The 15859-nt window shown below is 38.9% G+C and overlaps 1 protein-coding gene across 2 annotated transcripts in view; it reads right to left on the reverse strand.

Moving 5' to 3' along the window:
- Positions 1-15859, reverse strand: part of C5 (complement C5) — a 98038-nt gene that overhangs the window by 20785 nt on the left and 61394 nt on the right. The window contains exons 23-29 of one of the 2 annotated variants that reach the window (XM_070430817.1): positions 11673-11762; positions 10241-10450; positions 9705-9780; positions 7655-7814; positions 5700-5795; positions 3901-4072; positions 559-761 (exon numbers count right to left, since the gene is read on the reverse strand). In XM_070430817.1, coding sequence (XP_070286918.1) covers positions 559-761; positions 3901-4072; positions 5700-5795; positions 7655-7814; positions 9705-9780; positions 10241-10450; positions 11673-11762 — 1007 coding nt within the window. The remainder of the gene's footprint in view (positions 1-558; positions 762-3900; positions 4073-5699; positions 5796-7654; positions 7815-9704; positions 9781-10240; positions 10451-11672; positions 11763-15859) is intronic. The other variant, XM_070430818.1, reaches the window with a different exon arrangement.

The raw sequence follows: 15859 nt of genomic DNA on the forward strand, positions 1-15859 counted from the left end.
ATACATATGCACACACTCTGTAATTTCCCAAAAAATCCAGGGAACAGAGAAGATATAAACATTTGAACTAACCTTGAATATAGATGTATACTATACAACTATACAATAGTTTTAATGTAAAACATACATATTCAAATGAGTTTACCTTGGTAGATAAACATGTAACAATCAGTATTTCTCTAAATTTTTGTTTATTTTAGGGGAAGGGAACATCAGAACCTTTGTCTACATGGCAGCCACTGTTTATTACATAGGATATAACACAATTGCTGATACCCTTACTACTCATTCATAATCATTAAGAATAATAAAGGAAGTGTTTGACTTACAGAGTCAGGAGAACTGAGTTTTTATTTTGACTCACCCACTAACTCCCTGAATGAACCTCTCAGGGTTGATTTGCTGTGTTAGAAGGGTGTCAATGAAGATAACCTCTAAGAGCCCTTTGATTCTAGTCATTTACTCCTATCTATAGCATGCCAGAATGAGTGTGAAATGTGTGGTGAGGAAGGTAGCTAATATGTTTCAGGGGGATGAGATAAGAAAAAGAAACATTACCTGGGTTGAATAAAAGCCACCTCCATACCTCTGCTCTTCAGATAGCCACTTGATGATTGGGTTAGCATAATTCAAATCATTCAAGTTCAAAATGGTAAGTAAAGCATAGGAAGTGGTTTCCACCATATGTGCTGTACCAGTGTTAGGTACAGGGCTATCCGGCTGTTGATCATCGTTCCAAAAGCGATAACTGGATGAAATACCTAACCATCAACAAATCATATAGATTAATATAGATTTATATGATTAAAAATGTGAATTTGACATAGCAAATCTAACAAGATTTTTAGCAGTTTCTTCCAATAGAGGCCTTCTGATTTCCAGAAGTTTCTTATTCTTTTATAAAAATTCCTCAAGGTGTCCAATACAAAACAAGATCCTTTAATACAGTGTCATTTGTCTTTATTTGAAAAGGTCAACATGGAATGCCCACATCTTTTAGTAGCTGAGGATAGTTCTGAGACTCAATTTCCAATGGGGTAGGGGTTTTCCACCACACCAACAACCAATTCTTGGACACCTGCAGGGTGCTGGAGAATTGAACTCAACTTTGACCCTATCTACTCTGAGATAGATAACATCAAATTTCACAGGTTAAGAATCAGCCCTACAAGATGCTTTCTCCCCCAATCCTCCAATTCAGATGCTAATCCCAAACCTTTGTTGTTACCTATACATCAGACCAACTGGATATAAATTGGAGGTTCCAAAGACCCTCCCCACAGGCATGATGACTTTGCTAAAGCAGTTTACAGAACTCAGAGAAACATTTTACTTACTCAATTAGGGCAAGGTAGGGGGAAAGGGTACAGAGCTTCCATACCTTCTCCAGGTGTACTACTCTGCCTGAATCTCTCCATGTTCACCAACCTGGAAACTCTTTGAACCTTGTCCTTTTGGGGTTTTTTGGAGGCTTCATTGCATAGGCATGTTCGATCAAATCATTGGCCATTGATGACTAACTTAACCTCCAGCCCCTCTTTCCTTCCCTGAAGTTGGTGGTGGTAGCAGATACTAAAAGCGCCAACCCTCTAATTACATGGTTGGTTCTCCTGGCAACCAGCCTCCATTCCTAGGTTACCTAAGGACTTTCCAAAAGTCACTTCTTTAACAAAAGACAACTTTATTGCTCTTAGCACTTAGGAAATTCCTTGACAGAAAATAATTACATTCTGGAAATTATGAGATCACACTTAAAGCCTGAGTTCATTCAGTCTTTTATTATCTACTTCCAATTTAAAGCACTAAACGTAATTTTATATATGCAGCACTTTTCATAAATTAGGTTCTAATTATATTTTTTCATTATTGTTCTAGTAATTTAAACTTGTCACCTCAAATTCTTTTTTAAAACAAATTATTTTTAAAAACTGTAAAGCATATTTAGAAATTATATTTTGAAGATTAGTGAAAATTTTGATGTGTCTGTTTAAAATTCAGGATTCCATTATTTGCATGACTTTATACAAGATGTTATCCTTTCCACTCAGAGACTCAGGTTTGCTATATTTAGAATGAAAGATTTGGTGTTTAATATACTTCCAGCTCAAATATTATTTGAATTAAATTCTCTTCTAGCTCTTAAATTCTATATTTTATGATCCATATCTTATAATACTCAAGACATTTGTTTGGTGTTAGTATAAGTATTGCATAAGTGGTTTTAAGATATATGTTAAAATTCAGTTATTTTTAAATGATGACAGAAGTCACATTTTATAGATGGTGACAAACCTCATGTAAGATATATTAAACTTTTAGAAAACATCAGCCAAGAAAGGGCTCAGAAGTGCTCAACCATGCCCATGCTGATATAGGCACATTGGCCAATCATCACTGTTACTCTCTATTTCTTTACTCTTGACTTATAGGAAGCAGTATCTATAGTCTTCAAAGTGAAATATATACCTTTATAGCCAAACTGGTACAATATAAGCTAAATAATGCACTCCTCTGCTCAAAATCCTCCAATGCCTTCCCTTCTCACTTAAAGTGGAAATTAAAGTTCCAGGGCTCTCACTGGCCCCCCTGGCACCTTGATGTGAAAGAGACACAGACACCCCTTGCTCAGGTGGAAGCAGGCCCAAACCACACGCATGGGTGGGGAAGTGGAGCAAGGGCTGGATTTCAGCCTCAATTCATTGGCTTGCTTGAGAATCTTGTACATTGCACAACTATATACCAGAGTCCTGCAGAGCTCCTGTAATGACCTCCAAGGCCCTACATAATTGCTTCACCCTTTTTCCCCCTAATCTGATTTTCTATCCCTCATCTTTCTCCTCTCCAGCCACACCGGCCTCCTTGCCATTCTCAGAGCACCAGGCACACTCCTACCTCGGGGTATTTGCACATACTGTTACTCCACCAAAAACACCCTTCTAGATGGCCACTGGCTGGCTTCCTCAACTTACCTCCTTCAGCTTTCAATTCAAATATCATCTTCTCAGTGAGGTTTAAGCCTCATCACCCCATCAAAAATTACAACCTTCCAGCCTGGCTGGTGTGGCTCAATGGTTGAGCATCGACCTATGAACCAGGAGATCATGGTTCGATTCCTTATCAGGACACATGCCTGAGTTTGAGGGCTGGTCCCCAGTAGGGGGCCTGCCGGAGGCAGCCAATCAATGATTCTCTCTCATCATTGATGTTTCTATCTCCTTCTCTCTCTCTGAAATCAATAAAAATATGTATTTTAAAAAATTAGAACCCACCACTTCATCCTGTCTTCCTTCTCTGCTTGATTTTTCTTCATATTACCAACCTATTCACTATATGCAATGTTTTATTTATTTATCACATTGTTTCTCCTTAATGAGAATGTAAGTTTCATGAGGGCCTGGATTTTTCTTGTTGTTGCTTCTGCTTTATCCCCAGAGCCTAGAACAGTGCCTGATACATAGGAGGTACTCGATACATATTTATTAGATTTAGGAATGAATAAATATGTACTGAATGAATGGCACTTATTACATTGCATTTTTAAAAAATATTTCTTTATTGATTTCACAGAGGAAGAGAGAGGGAGAGAGAGAGAAACATCAATGATGAGAGAGAATCATTGATCAGCTGCCTCCTGCACACCCCGCCCCCCCGCGGGGGATGGAGCCCGCAACCCAGGCATGTGCCCTTGGCCGGAATCGAACCCGGAACCCCTCAGTCCACAGGCTGATGCTCTATCCACTGAGCTAAGTCGGCCAGGGCTACATTGCATTTTGATGGTTTGTTCCTTTAGGGCAGTGATTGTGTCTTACTCAACTTTGCATGCCACACCTACTTCCCAGAATGACCAGATTCTATATACTTAGTAAATGCTTGCTGAAAAATGTATGGAGCCAGTCATACCTTTAACTAAAGCTTTCTTCTTCAGGGCTGAGACAATGGAACGAAACTGTGAGTGAGTTGTATCTCCCAGGGAAAGAGCATAAGCAGCAATGGCCAGTGTGAAGGTGCTCTGGGCCGAGAGGGCATTTTCAAGTAGAAACGAGTCAGCTTCATTTAGAGCTGTGTTGATTTTCTGGAAACAAGGGAAGAAGATACCTATGTTTCTTTGTGAAGCATCAACCTATCAACTAATGTGAACTACCCCCATGTGGCACCATCCTGGGGTAGACAAAATAAGGGGTGGAAAGAGAAATAACCTAATGGAAATGGATGGTGTCTGGCAGAAGCAAACCCTTCCCAGAGAAGGAGCAGAGCATAATCTCAGAAGTGAAAATGAGGTTGTCCAAATTGGGTCAAGCTTTTTGTGCCTGAATTCTCATCTCCCTCTAGAGCAGTGGTTCTCAACCTTCCTAATGTCGCGAACCTTTAATACAGTTCCTCATGTTGTGGTGACCCCCAATTTCATTGTTACAAATTTAACATAATTAAAGCATAGTGATTAATCACAAAAATAATATGTAATTATATATGTGTTTTCCGATGGTCTTAGGTGACCACTGTAAAAGGGTCGTTAGACCCCCAAAGGGGTCGCGACTCACAGGTTGAGAACTGCTGCTCTAGAGGTTTTCTACTTTAGTTTCTACTTCCAAGTCATACCTAGCCTCCAGGAAGAAAAAGCACTGAGCACAGACACAGCTTTCATCATCCCCCACCCCACCCCCAGCATAACTGGGACAGATTCACATTTTCAAAAGGAATTTTACTAAATAAAACCATAACTAGCAGAAAAAACGTTAAGCTGCCAAAGTACTTTTTGGTCCTAAGGATTCCTGGAAAAAAGTTTCTATTACTTTGTCCTGCGACAACTAAAATAGTTATTTTGGACAAGTGGTTAGGAGAAAGTGCAGTGCAATGCTGCTAACATTTTGCCTGGCTCCTTCTCTCTCAGCTCCATCTGTGTCTCACTCATGTACTGCTGGGTGCCAACCGGTCCTCTAGGCCCCTGTGAACTGGTCCTCATCAATTATTTTGTCTTGTTAAACATAAATAACAATTATCTTGAAACAAATGGAAAACATTATTTTGCTTTATGGTTCAAGTCCTACAAATTCCCTTGGGTTTTTTCATTTTCATTCTGAATGCTGGTTTGAAGAACTTGCCTAATTTACCTCTGATCTGTAGGCAGGAATGCTTAACCGCAGCTCAGGGACCCATCTCTTCCCAGATCAGAGCTTCATATCTGTTACCCCTTTGAATCTTTTATGTTGATTCACTTAAGTGAATCCTCTCCTTTCTCCCCCCAGCTTACAAGCAAATGAAACAGCAAACATTATTGTGTATCCTTAGTAGTTCCATGATATAGAGTGCTTCAACAATAGATGAGTCATATACATATCATAAGATTTGGCAGAGATAAAAGAAGAAAGCTGGGATACTGAGCCATTCTCTCATCACGTCAGAAGTTTTCAGTTCTAATCCCAGCTCTATAATTCAGTAGTAGCCTGTGAAACTGCACAACTGAATTCATCTGTCCTATAGGCCTCAGTTTTCTCAACTGTCCAGTGGGTTGGATTAGGTGGTCTCTAATCGATCATAATTCTGAAATCCTTTGATTCTGGAGTTATAGTTACCTTCAAGGTCTGCCAATCCCCTCCCGCCCTCTCCCGCCGGCCTCCAGCCCCCCTCCCCCCCCCACTCCCCACTCCAGTAAGGTACAGAAATAGATGATGGGTATTAGAGAAAAAAATCCTCTTACTTACCACTAGGGGGCATATATCAAAAGCCTTTCTAATTCCAATCACAGTAAAGGCTGTAAGGTATAAGGTGCTCTCTTGGGCTTCAGTAGACAAGGTACCCTAAAAATAATGATAAAGGAGAGTGAAGTGGTGTCTTTAAAGCAAAATGATCTAGTTCTAATCTCCATTTTGAGTTTAATATTCCTCTCTCCCTTCATACCTTCTAGTTGGACAGGTTGCCATTTCTCAGTAAACCCTGTATCTTTCTTACTTTGTGCCTTAATGTGCCCTTCTCTCCCTCACCTCCCCACCCTGAAACTCTATTTCATACCTCTTCACCACATTCAAATTCTTCCCCTCCTTCAAAACCCTGTTAAAATGAACAAAACAGCCCTAGCTGGTTTGGCTTAGTAGATGGAGCGTCCGCCCGGGGACTATTCTGGTCAAGGGCCATGCTTGGGTTGTGGACTTATGCAGGAGGCAGCTGATCAATGATTCTTTCTCATCATTGATGTTTCTATCTCTCTCTCCCTCTCCATTCCTCTCTGAAATCAATAAAAACATATTTAAAAAAAAAAACAACGAACAGAGCTCTCTTTTTAAAAAATGCACAAAACACTATTCTGCCACTACTCTCCTATATTTTTTTTTTCTCTTGGGGCAGTGACATTCCAATGCAATGCTTCTAAGACCTTCCATGAAGTGACCTCTAATACCTCTCCAGTTTTATTTCATGTAACTCACCCCCTAGTTCTCTTGGCCTCAGCTCTTTGAATGAACCATCCTCTCTCTCCACTTCAAAAATGCCAGGGATGCTCCACTTGGAACACTCTTCCTGACTCCCTCCTATCTAGCTCCCAGGAGGTTGGCAACTCATTTTTTTTAACTCCCCCAATCTAGGTTAGATCCCCTGCTTTCAATGAAACGGTATTTCCATTTTCTAAACATGTATCTCACACTTGGAATTACCTACTCAATGTCTCTGCTAGATCATAAGCTCTGTGGCCTCAGTGACCACACCTGTTTTGTTCACTGTTGTGACCCTACCATGTAGTACTTAGTTCACTTTCAATTAACATCTATTGAGCAAATGAATAAACACACACATTAATGTCTTGATTAGAATCATTAGTATTTTTATTCTACTTTCCCTACCAGTGTGTGAGCTCCTTTGTGGCAGGACACTGCCTGGTCCATCCTTCCCACTCTTCCTCCCCCATGCTGCCCAAAATAGGCCCTGGCATGTATTAGGTGCTCAGTGAATAGTTGTTGAATGAATGTAGACAGATGGATGAATGGGATGGACATCTTCAGAAAAAACAATTGTTATAGCATTTTACTCTTCAAATGCCATTTTCAGTTGCCCCCTTACTTTGAGAGAGTCCTAAGCTGCTATTGGCCCAACAGAGGACCGTTATGAGACTCCTGTTAGCCAGGGAGCTCCTTGTGTCTGATAAAAAATTTTCTAAGGAGTATAATATATTGGAGCAATACTGAAATTATTTTGTATGTCAAACATATAAAGTAGATTCTAATCTCAAACAACACTTTGTTACACTTTGTAATAAATTGACCTCAATCTCTCTTTCCAGCAGAAAGTAAATAGGGGCCTTCCCATCTTTCATGATAACACCCTGCAGCCTTGACTTGTAAGAGAGCTTTGAACTTCAGGTACAGATTCCATACCAAGGGTACATGGACAGTTAGTGCATTCTACCTGTTCCGGGATCTCTAGCACTTGCTCCCTATGAACCATCAATGCCTGTTATATAAGATGTCTAAAATAGCACTTATCTGACCTATACTGGATGGTCTAAAGAGCAATACAAGACCTTTCAAATTCTTTGTCTGTATACAAGAAGAGCTTCTTGCAGGAATATACCTATTTGTTTCCTCTCTTCTCATCCTAAAATAGGATGAGAATGAAATTCGAACTTATAAATAAAACTATTGCTGATCTGAATATTTGGTTTCCTTACCCGTAATTTTAGTGGTTGATAATGGGAATATTCCTTGAAAGATCCATTTGCTAGTTGACAACGTTCAACCAACCAGGTCAAAGAATTACAAATTGAGTTTTGGTCCTGAGGTAAATATTTATGTAATTGTCCCAGTACTCTTAAAACAAAAGCTGTTAACCTTTAAGACAAAAATCAAATAAATAAACATTTAGAATTGAATCCCTTTTGGCTGTCACTTTACAGTGTGTTTTAGTTCATACAGTGCTTGTTCTTTAAAAGTAAACATTTTAAAACATGCAATTCCAAAGTAAGTTGTCATCATTTTACAAGAGAAGGGAAGATTTTAGGAAGATCTCCAAAAACATTCAGTCAGCAAGTGGGAGCCACATATCTTCTGTGATTGCAACACTGTTAGCCCATACACAAGCTAAAAATTGATGTCTGATGAAAAAAATTTTTTTAGGTTAAAGACAATAGAAAAACAAATAGTATTGAGTCAAGGCACTGACCCATGAATATGAGATGTGGGAGAGCAAAATCATAAAATTCTAGGTTATAAAATTTGTACAAACTATCAAGTCTAAATCCCTGTCTGAGGCCTGAACACCCTTCCCGAACATCCGTGGGAATGTTTATCTGCTTCCCCTTGAGTCATGTCATTGATTCAGGACTCATCATCTCACAATGAAGCTTTAATGATCATAATTACTCAGTCAAAAATCAATTTAAGCCTTTACTAAAATCTCTCAAAGAATACCAGACAGGATCTAATTCACAATCCCCATATTGCCTCTTATACACTTCATTCCTCTCCTCTAGTTCCCTCACTCACTCAACTGCCCTAGATCTGCCCATTCTTCAGCTCCTCAGATGCCTTTGAGACACTTGACTTACTCTCTCACTTTAAAATTTTGTTTTCATTTTCCTTAAAAAAATTAAAGATATATTATTCATTATACTTTTTGCATATTTCCTGTATTCCCCCCGCCCCCAAATTTTTGAAAGTGTTCAGGTAGAAGCCATTTTTTTCTATGTATCTATTTCTCTCAAGGAACTTATGGAATTGGGTCTAGGACAGTACACAAGTGTTTCTATGTTTTTGGCTGAACACTATCCACTCAGTTTTGCCCAGAACTCCTGAGAGGCTCTGGGTGTTTACTGAGAGGCTGTCACATCTTCTTGTGCGGGTTTCTGTTCTCCAGGCATTTAGTTCACAGCTTCTGTTGTGGTGGTTTTCAGTCTGGATCACCATCCACCCACTGTATCCTGACTGGTGTAGCTCAGTGATTGAGCATCGACCATACACATGGATCAGTTGTCACCAGCACACCCCCTACTGGGGATTGAGCCTGCAACTGGGGCATATGCATATGCCCCGACTGGGAATCGAACCAGAGACCTCTTGCTTCATGTGCACTGAATAAGGGAACAGAGAAAGACCTGAGGGAGGTAAAGAAGCCAGCCATGCTGATACCTGGGGGGAGCATTCCAGATAAAAGGAATAGTGAATACAAAGGCCCTGAGTTGGAAGGATGGCTGGCATGTTTGAGGAACAGCAAGGAGGCCACTGGGATTCTAGTGGAATGAAAGAGAGTAGACGGGGATACAGATGGGGAGGTGAGGTGGGGCCAGAACAGGGAGGGCCTTATAGATCCTAGTAAGAACTTTGATAAAATGGGAAGGTTCTGAATGGTTTTGAATGGCATGAACTAACTTATATTTTAACAAGGTCATTCCAGACGCTGTGCTGCATAGACTGAAGAGGGTCAAGAGCTGAAGCCAAAACAACCTAAGGAAGCTAATGCCATAATCCAGGTGAGAGGTAAGAGTGACTTAGATCAGGATGGTATAGTGCAGTTGGTAAGAAGTAGTCAAATTCAGGGTACATTTTGAAGGTGCAGCCAAAAGTATTTGATGGATCAGATCTGGCTTGTAAGAGAAAGAGCAATGAAGGATGACTAGGCTTTTAGCCTGAGCAACTAGACAAATGAAGTTTCCATTAAGGTTGTTATTCTTTAGTTAATTAATCAACTACTATATAAAATGCAAATCAAAACCCTCTACTTACCAAGTACTAGCATCTCCACCTTTCCACATGCTATAAGAATAGTCAGGGTTTTTGTAGGACATGATGCTTATCATCCCTAAGAGGCACCAGAAAAAGAACAGAGTGCTTCATTGACCTCCATATCTACTCAAAGAGTGCTTCATTAGCCCCTGGATAATAAAGTGGTAAATTTCCCTTGATGTTGGGCAGCAAGCATATGCTTTGTGGCCAACAGTGATTTTAGCAAAGGAAGATTACAAATCACCTGAATTGGGAATTATCAAGTAAAACATTCTGAGCTCATTCAAGAAGGGAGGAAGTGCTTTGGAATGCAGTTGTTTTGTCTCTCAGCCATGCAATTTAGAAAGTTAAGCCAAAATGCAACAGCAAATAGTATTTATTCATATAGTAGAGTCTATCTTATGATTTTTTTTGCTGAAATGCTTTTATAATTAAGCTTTTGTGTTTTTCTTAACAACATAAATATTAGTTTAATTAAACTATTGGCTTAAAAAACAAAAGATTTTTATGTTCAGTATGTGAAATAGATATTTTACCTTCTTTTAATTTTCTCTTCAAGTATTGTTTTTCGGTTAATGCATTTTGAAAAATGTTCCAATGATGTCCTGCTTCCAGGTAGTGATAAACATAGAATACTGGGACAACGCTCATCAATTCTGCCTCTGCATTTCCCTTGGGGAGGTTGGCAAGCATATCAATACCTTCTCGACTCAGAACTGCAGACATGACCTCACCCATAAGTAGTCCTGAAACACACACACAATTCAAAAGAGGCACAGTTAATGTCTATTAATTTCTGAGTAATAGTATATTTTAAATAGAGATAAGAGCAAGCATCCCTATTCTTTCCTTTTTATCTAGGCAGTTGAATTACTTCTCAGAACTGGGGAGATAAAAAATAAAAGATCTGGTTAGGAAGATAGATTTTTTTAAAAACACACCAAAAATAGGCTTAAAATACCACTGTTAGAGTCCAGCCAGCATGGCTCAGTGTTTGAGTGTCGACCTGGTTAGGAGGTCAGTTTTCGATTCCCGGTCAGAGCACATGCCCGGGTTGCGGGCTTCATCCCGTCTGGGGTATGCAGGAGTCAGATGATCAATGATTCTCTCTCATCATTGATATTTCTCTCTCTCACTCCCTCTCCCTCTCTGAAATCAATAAAAATATATTTTAAAAAATACCACTGTTATATGGTGGTAAAATGGTGTAATACAGTGAGTAGATTACTGCATAGAGTACATGGCAAATTAATTGCCATTCAATCTGATAGTATTAAACATTGTAAACCTTATTGATCAGTTGCTTCCCCAAAGCAAAGCAAAGAATCTGAATTTGTGAATGCTCTATGAGTGCTGTGAGGGTCCTGTCCACAACTCACTATGCAATCCTGGGCAAACCACTTTCTTATACACACAAGGTTGCACAGGAGCTAAAAAGTCCTTGCCAGTACTAACATTCAGTGATTCCAAGATCGTATCTGAGATAAAGGGCAATCAGGATCTTCTATTATTTTGATGATATGTCATTGAATTGTAAAGGCTGGAGACCAGCGAAGTCACCACTTTTGCAAATGCAAAAGAACCCTGTGGAATTGGTTCCTGAGCAGAGCAGTACTCAGTTTTGGGGCCATTTGCAGTTCATAAGGCATTCTCTGGAGCAGGACTGGCCACTAAACTCATGGAAAGTTCTTAAGTCTAGAAGCAGCTTCACCTGCATTGAAGAGAAATCTCTGGGCCAATGACAGCTCCCAACTTCCATCATGGAGAATTAGCTTCCATTGAAATCAGGCCAGTGGAAGAAGATAGTAGGAAAAGTGGTCAGGGATTTGAAGGAGGGAATAATTGTGGGGTGAATTTGTATATACCACTGAATAGAGAAGAGGAGAAATAGAATAATCATGATGATATTTGAATTTTGTTTGAAGCACAAAGTGAAATGATAAATAAAAATGGCATTTGTTAATTTACCTTTTACACTCACAATCCTTTTGACTTTTGTTTTGGGGACCAAATCTAACGGTACCCTGTATGGGAACTCCTTTTGTCTGCTAACGACACCTGAAATAAATATTTTAAAAAGTTATTAGATTTACACAGAGTTCTTGAGGGAAGACTATTAGATTATTTACAAGGAATCTTCCAAGGAATTAAAAAAATAAAACTCTTTAATAATAATAATATAAAAATTTTATAAGGGAGTTAAAAATAATTAAGGATTTTTATCAAACTCTAGGCTTTTGTAATCCCTTTAAATAAAAGATTAAATTTGACTGTAAGCTTTCTGGTTATTATAAAATAGGAAACAAATAGGTTATATAAATCTTATTCACCAGTAAAAATGAGATAGTCATTTTGTCCAAAGAGAAAATTGTTCTTGGAACTGAAATCTAAAAATAACATGTAATTCCTTAGTCAAGGAAATGTGAAGATTAGCTCCATTAGGAAACAGGCCCTGAAATTCTTTCCACCATCTCTTCTCAGTCTTTCTTAGATACTTGTTCTCTATACATTATAAGAGTTTTTTTTTTTTTTTTTTTTTTTTTTTTTTTTTTTTTTTTTTTTTTTTTTATTTTCCTCTTAAAGTATTACAAAGGGTATTACATAAGTATCCTTTTCCCCCCCCCCCCGCCCTTGACAAACCCCTACCCTCCCTTACCCCCCAGTGTCTTATGTCCATTAGTTATGCTTATATGCATGCATACAAGTCCTTCGGTTGATCTCCCCTCCCTCCTGCCCCCCAACTCTCTCTGGCCTTCCCACTGCAGTTTGACAATCAGTTTGAGGCAGCTCTGCCTCTGTATCTATTATTGTTCAAAAGTTTGTAATGGTCTTTATTATCCATGAATGAGTGAGATCATGTGGTATTTTTCCTTCATTGACTGGCTTGTTTCACTTAGCATAATGCTCTCCAGTTCCATCCATGATGTTGCAAATGGTAGGAGTTCCTTCTTTTTAACAGCAGCATAGTATTCCATCGTGTAGATGTACCACAGTTTTCTAATCCATTCATCTACTGATGGGCACTTAGGCTGTTTCCAGATCTTAGCTATGGTGAATTGTGCTGCTATGAACATCTGGGTGCATATATCCTTTCTGATTGGTGTTTCTGGTTTCTTGGGATATATTCCTAGGAGTGGGATCACAGGGTCAAATGGGAGTTCCATTTCCAATTTTTTGAGGAACCTCCATACTGCCTTCCATAGTGGCTGCACCAGTCTGCATTCCCACCAGCAGTGCACAAGTGTTCCTTTTTCTCCACATCCTCTCCAGCACTTGTCGTTTGTTGATTTGTTGATGATGGCCATTCTGACAGGTGTGAGATGGTACCTCATTGTTGTTTTGATTTGCATCTCTCGGATGATTAGTGACTTTGAGCATGTTTTCATATGTCTCTTGGCTTTCTGAATGTCCTCTTTTGAAAGGTGTCTATTTAGATCCTTTGCCCATTTTTTGATTGGATTGTTTATCTTCTTTTTGTTAAGTTGTATGAGTTCCCTATAAATTTTGGAGATTAAGCCCTTATCAGATATGACGTTGGCAAATATGTTTTCCCACGAGGTGGGTTTTCTTGTTGTTTTGTTGATGGTTTCTTTTGCTGTGCAGAAGCTTTTTATTTTGATGTAGTCCCATTTGTTCAGTTTCTCTTTAGTTTCAACTGCCCTAGGAGCTGTATCAGTGAAGAAATTGTTTTGGCATATGTCTGAGATTTTGTTGCCTTTGTATTCTTCTAGAATTTTTATGGTTTCCTGTCGTACATTTAAGTCCTTTATCCATTTTGAGTTTATTCTTGTGTATGGTGTAAGTTGGTGGTCTAGTTTCATTTTCTTGCATATGTCTGTCCAATTTTCCCAACACCATTTATTGAAGAGACTATCTTGGCTCCATTGTATGTTCATGCCTCCTTTGTCAAAAATTAATTGAGCATATTGGTTCGGGCTAATTTCTGGACTCTCTATTCTATTCCACTGATCTATATGCCTGTTCTTGTGCCAGTACCAGGCAGTTTTGAGAACAGTGGCTTTGTAATACAGCTTGATATCTGGCATTGAGATCCCACCTACTTTGTTCTTTCTCAGGATCGTTGCAGCTATTCGGGGTCTTTTTTTATTCCAGATGAATTTTTGGAGAGTTCGTTCTAGATCTGTGAAGAAGGCCATTGGTAATTTAATGGGAAGTGCGTTGAATGTATAGATTGCTTTGGGTAGTATGGACATTTTAATGATGTTGATTCTACCTATCCAAGAACATGGTATGTTCTTCCATCTGTTTATGTCTTCCTCTATCTCTTTTTTCAACGTCCTGTAGTTTTCTGAGTAGAGGTCTTTAACCTCTTTAGTTAAGTTTATTCCTAGGTATCTTAATTTTTTTGGTGCGATGGTAAATGGGATTGTTTTTCTGATCTCCCTTTCTGAAAGTTCACTATTGGTGTATAGAAATGCCTCAGATTTCTTGGGGTTAATTTTGTATCCTGCTACATTGCCAAATTCATGTATTAAGTCTAGTAGCTTTTGGATGGAGTCTCTAGGGTTTTGTATGTATAATATCATGTCATCTGCAAATAAGGACAGTTTTACTTCCTCTTTTCCAATTTGGATGCCTTTTATTTCTTCTTCTTGCCTAATTGCAATGGCTAATACTTCCAGGACTATGTTGAACAGGAGTGGTGAGAGTGGGCATCCCTGTCTTGTTCCTGTTCTTAGGGGAAATGGTGTTAGTTTTTGTCCATTGAATATGATGTTGGCTGTGGGCCTGTCATATATGGCTTTTATTATGTTGAGGTATGATCCTTCTATTCCCACCTTTCTGAGAGTTTTTATCAAAAATGGGTGTTGGATTTTGTCGAATGCTTTTTCTGCATCAATTGATATGACCATGTGGTTTTTTTCTTTCAATTTGTTTATGTGATGTATCACATTTATTGATTTACGGATGTTGTACCATCCTTGCATCTCTGGGATAAATCCTACTTGGTCATGGTGTATGATCCTTCTGATGTACTGCTGGATCCGATTTGCTAAGATTTTGTTGAGGATTTTGGCATCTATGTTCATGAGGGATATTGGCCTGTAATTCTCTTTCATTGTGATGTCTTTACCTGGTTTTGGTATTAGGGTGATGCTGGCTTCATAGAATGAGCTTGGAAGCGTTCCTTCCTCTTGAATTTTTTGTAGTAGTCTGAGGAGGGTAGGTTTTAGTTCTTCCTTGAATGTTTGGTAGAACTCCCCTGTGAAGCCGTCTGGCCCTGGGCTTTTGTTTGCTGGAAGCTTTCTGATGACTGCTTCAATTTCTTCCATAGTTATTGGCCTATTGAGGTTTTTAGATTCTTCCTGATTGAGTTTTGGAATGTTGTATTTTTCTAGGAATTTGTCCATTTCCTCCAGGTTGTCCAGTTTGTTGGAGTAGAGTTGCTCGTAGTATTGTTTAACAATCATTTGTATTTCTGTGGGGTCTGTTGTTATTTCGCCTCTATCATTTCTGATTTGGTTTATTTGGGACCTCTCTCTTTGCTTCTTGGTGAGCCTGGCTAGGGGTTTGTCAATCTTGTTTATCCTTTCAAAGAACCAGCTCTTGGTTTCATTGATTTTCTGTATTGTTTTTTTGGTCTCTATTTCATTGATTTCTGCTCTAATCTTTATTATCTCCTTCCTTCTGCTCACTCTGGGGTTTTCTTGTTGCTCTCTTTCTAATTCTTTGAGTTGTAGAGTTAGATGATTGACTACCATTTTTTCTTGTTTTTTGAGATAGGCCTGTAGAGCTATAAACTTTCCTCTCAGGACTGCTTTCATTGTGTCCCAGAGGTTTTGGATTGTTGTGTTTTCATTGTCATTAGTGTCCAGGATGTTTTTAATTTCTTCTTTGATGTCATCGGTAACCCAATCAATATTTAATAACATGCTATTCAGCTTCCAAGTGTTTGAGTATTTTGGGTTGTTTTTATTGTAGTTTATTTCTAACATTATGCCATCGTGGTCTGCGAAGAAGCTTTTTATGATTTCAATCTTCTTGAATTTGTGGAGACTTTGCTTGTGACCCAATATGTGGTCTATTTTTGAATATGTCCCATGAGCACCTGAGAGGAATGTATATTCCGCAGCTGTGGGGTGAAGTGTTCTGAAGATGTCAATTAAGTCCATCTGATCTAGTGAGTCATTTAG

The sequence above is a fragment of the Myotis yumanensis genome, unplaced genomic scaffold (assembly GCF_028538775.1).
Source record: "Myotis yumanensis isolate MYYU_CA2020_CCGP unplaced genomic scaffold, mMyoYum1.0.hap1 SCAF_12, whole genome shotgun sequence".
NCBI lineage: Eukaryota > Metazoa > Chordata > Mammalia > Chiroptera > Vespertilionidae > Myotis > Myotis yumanensis.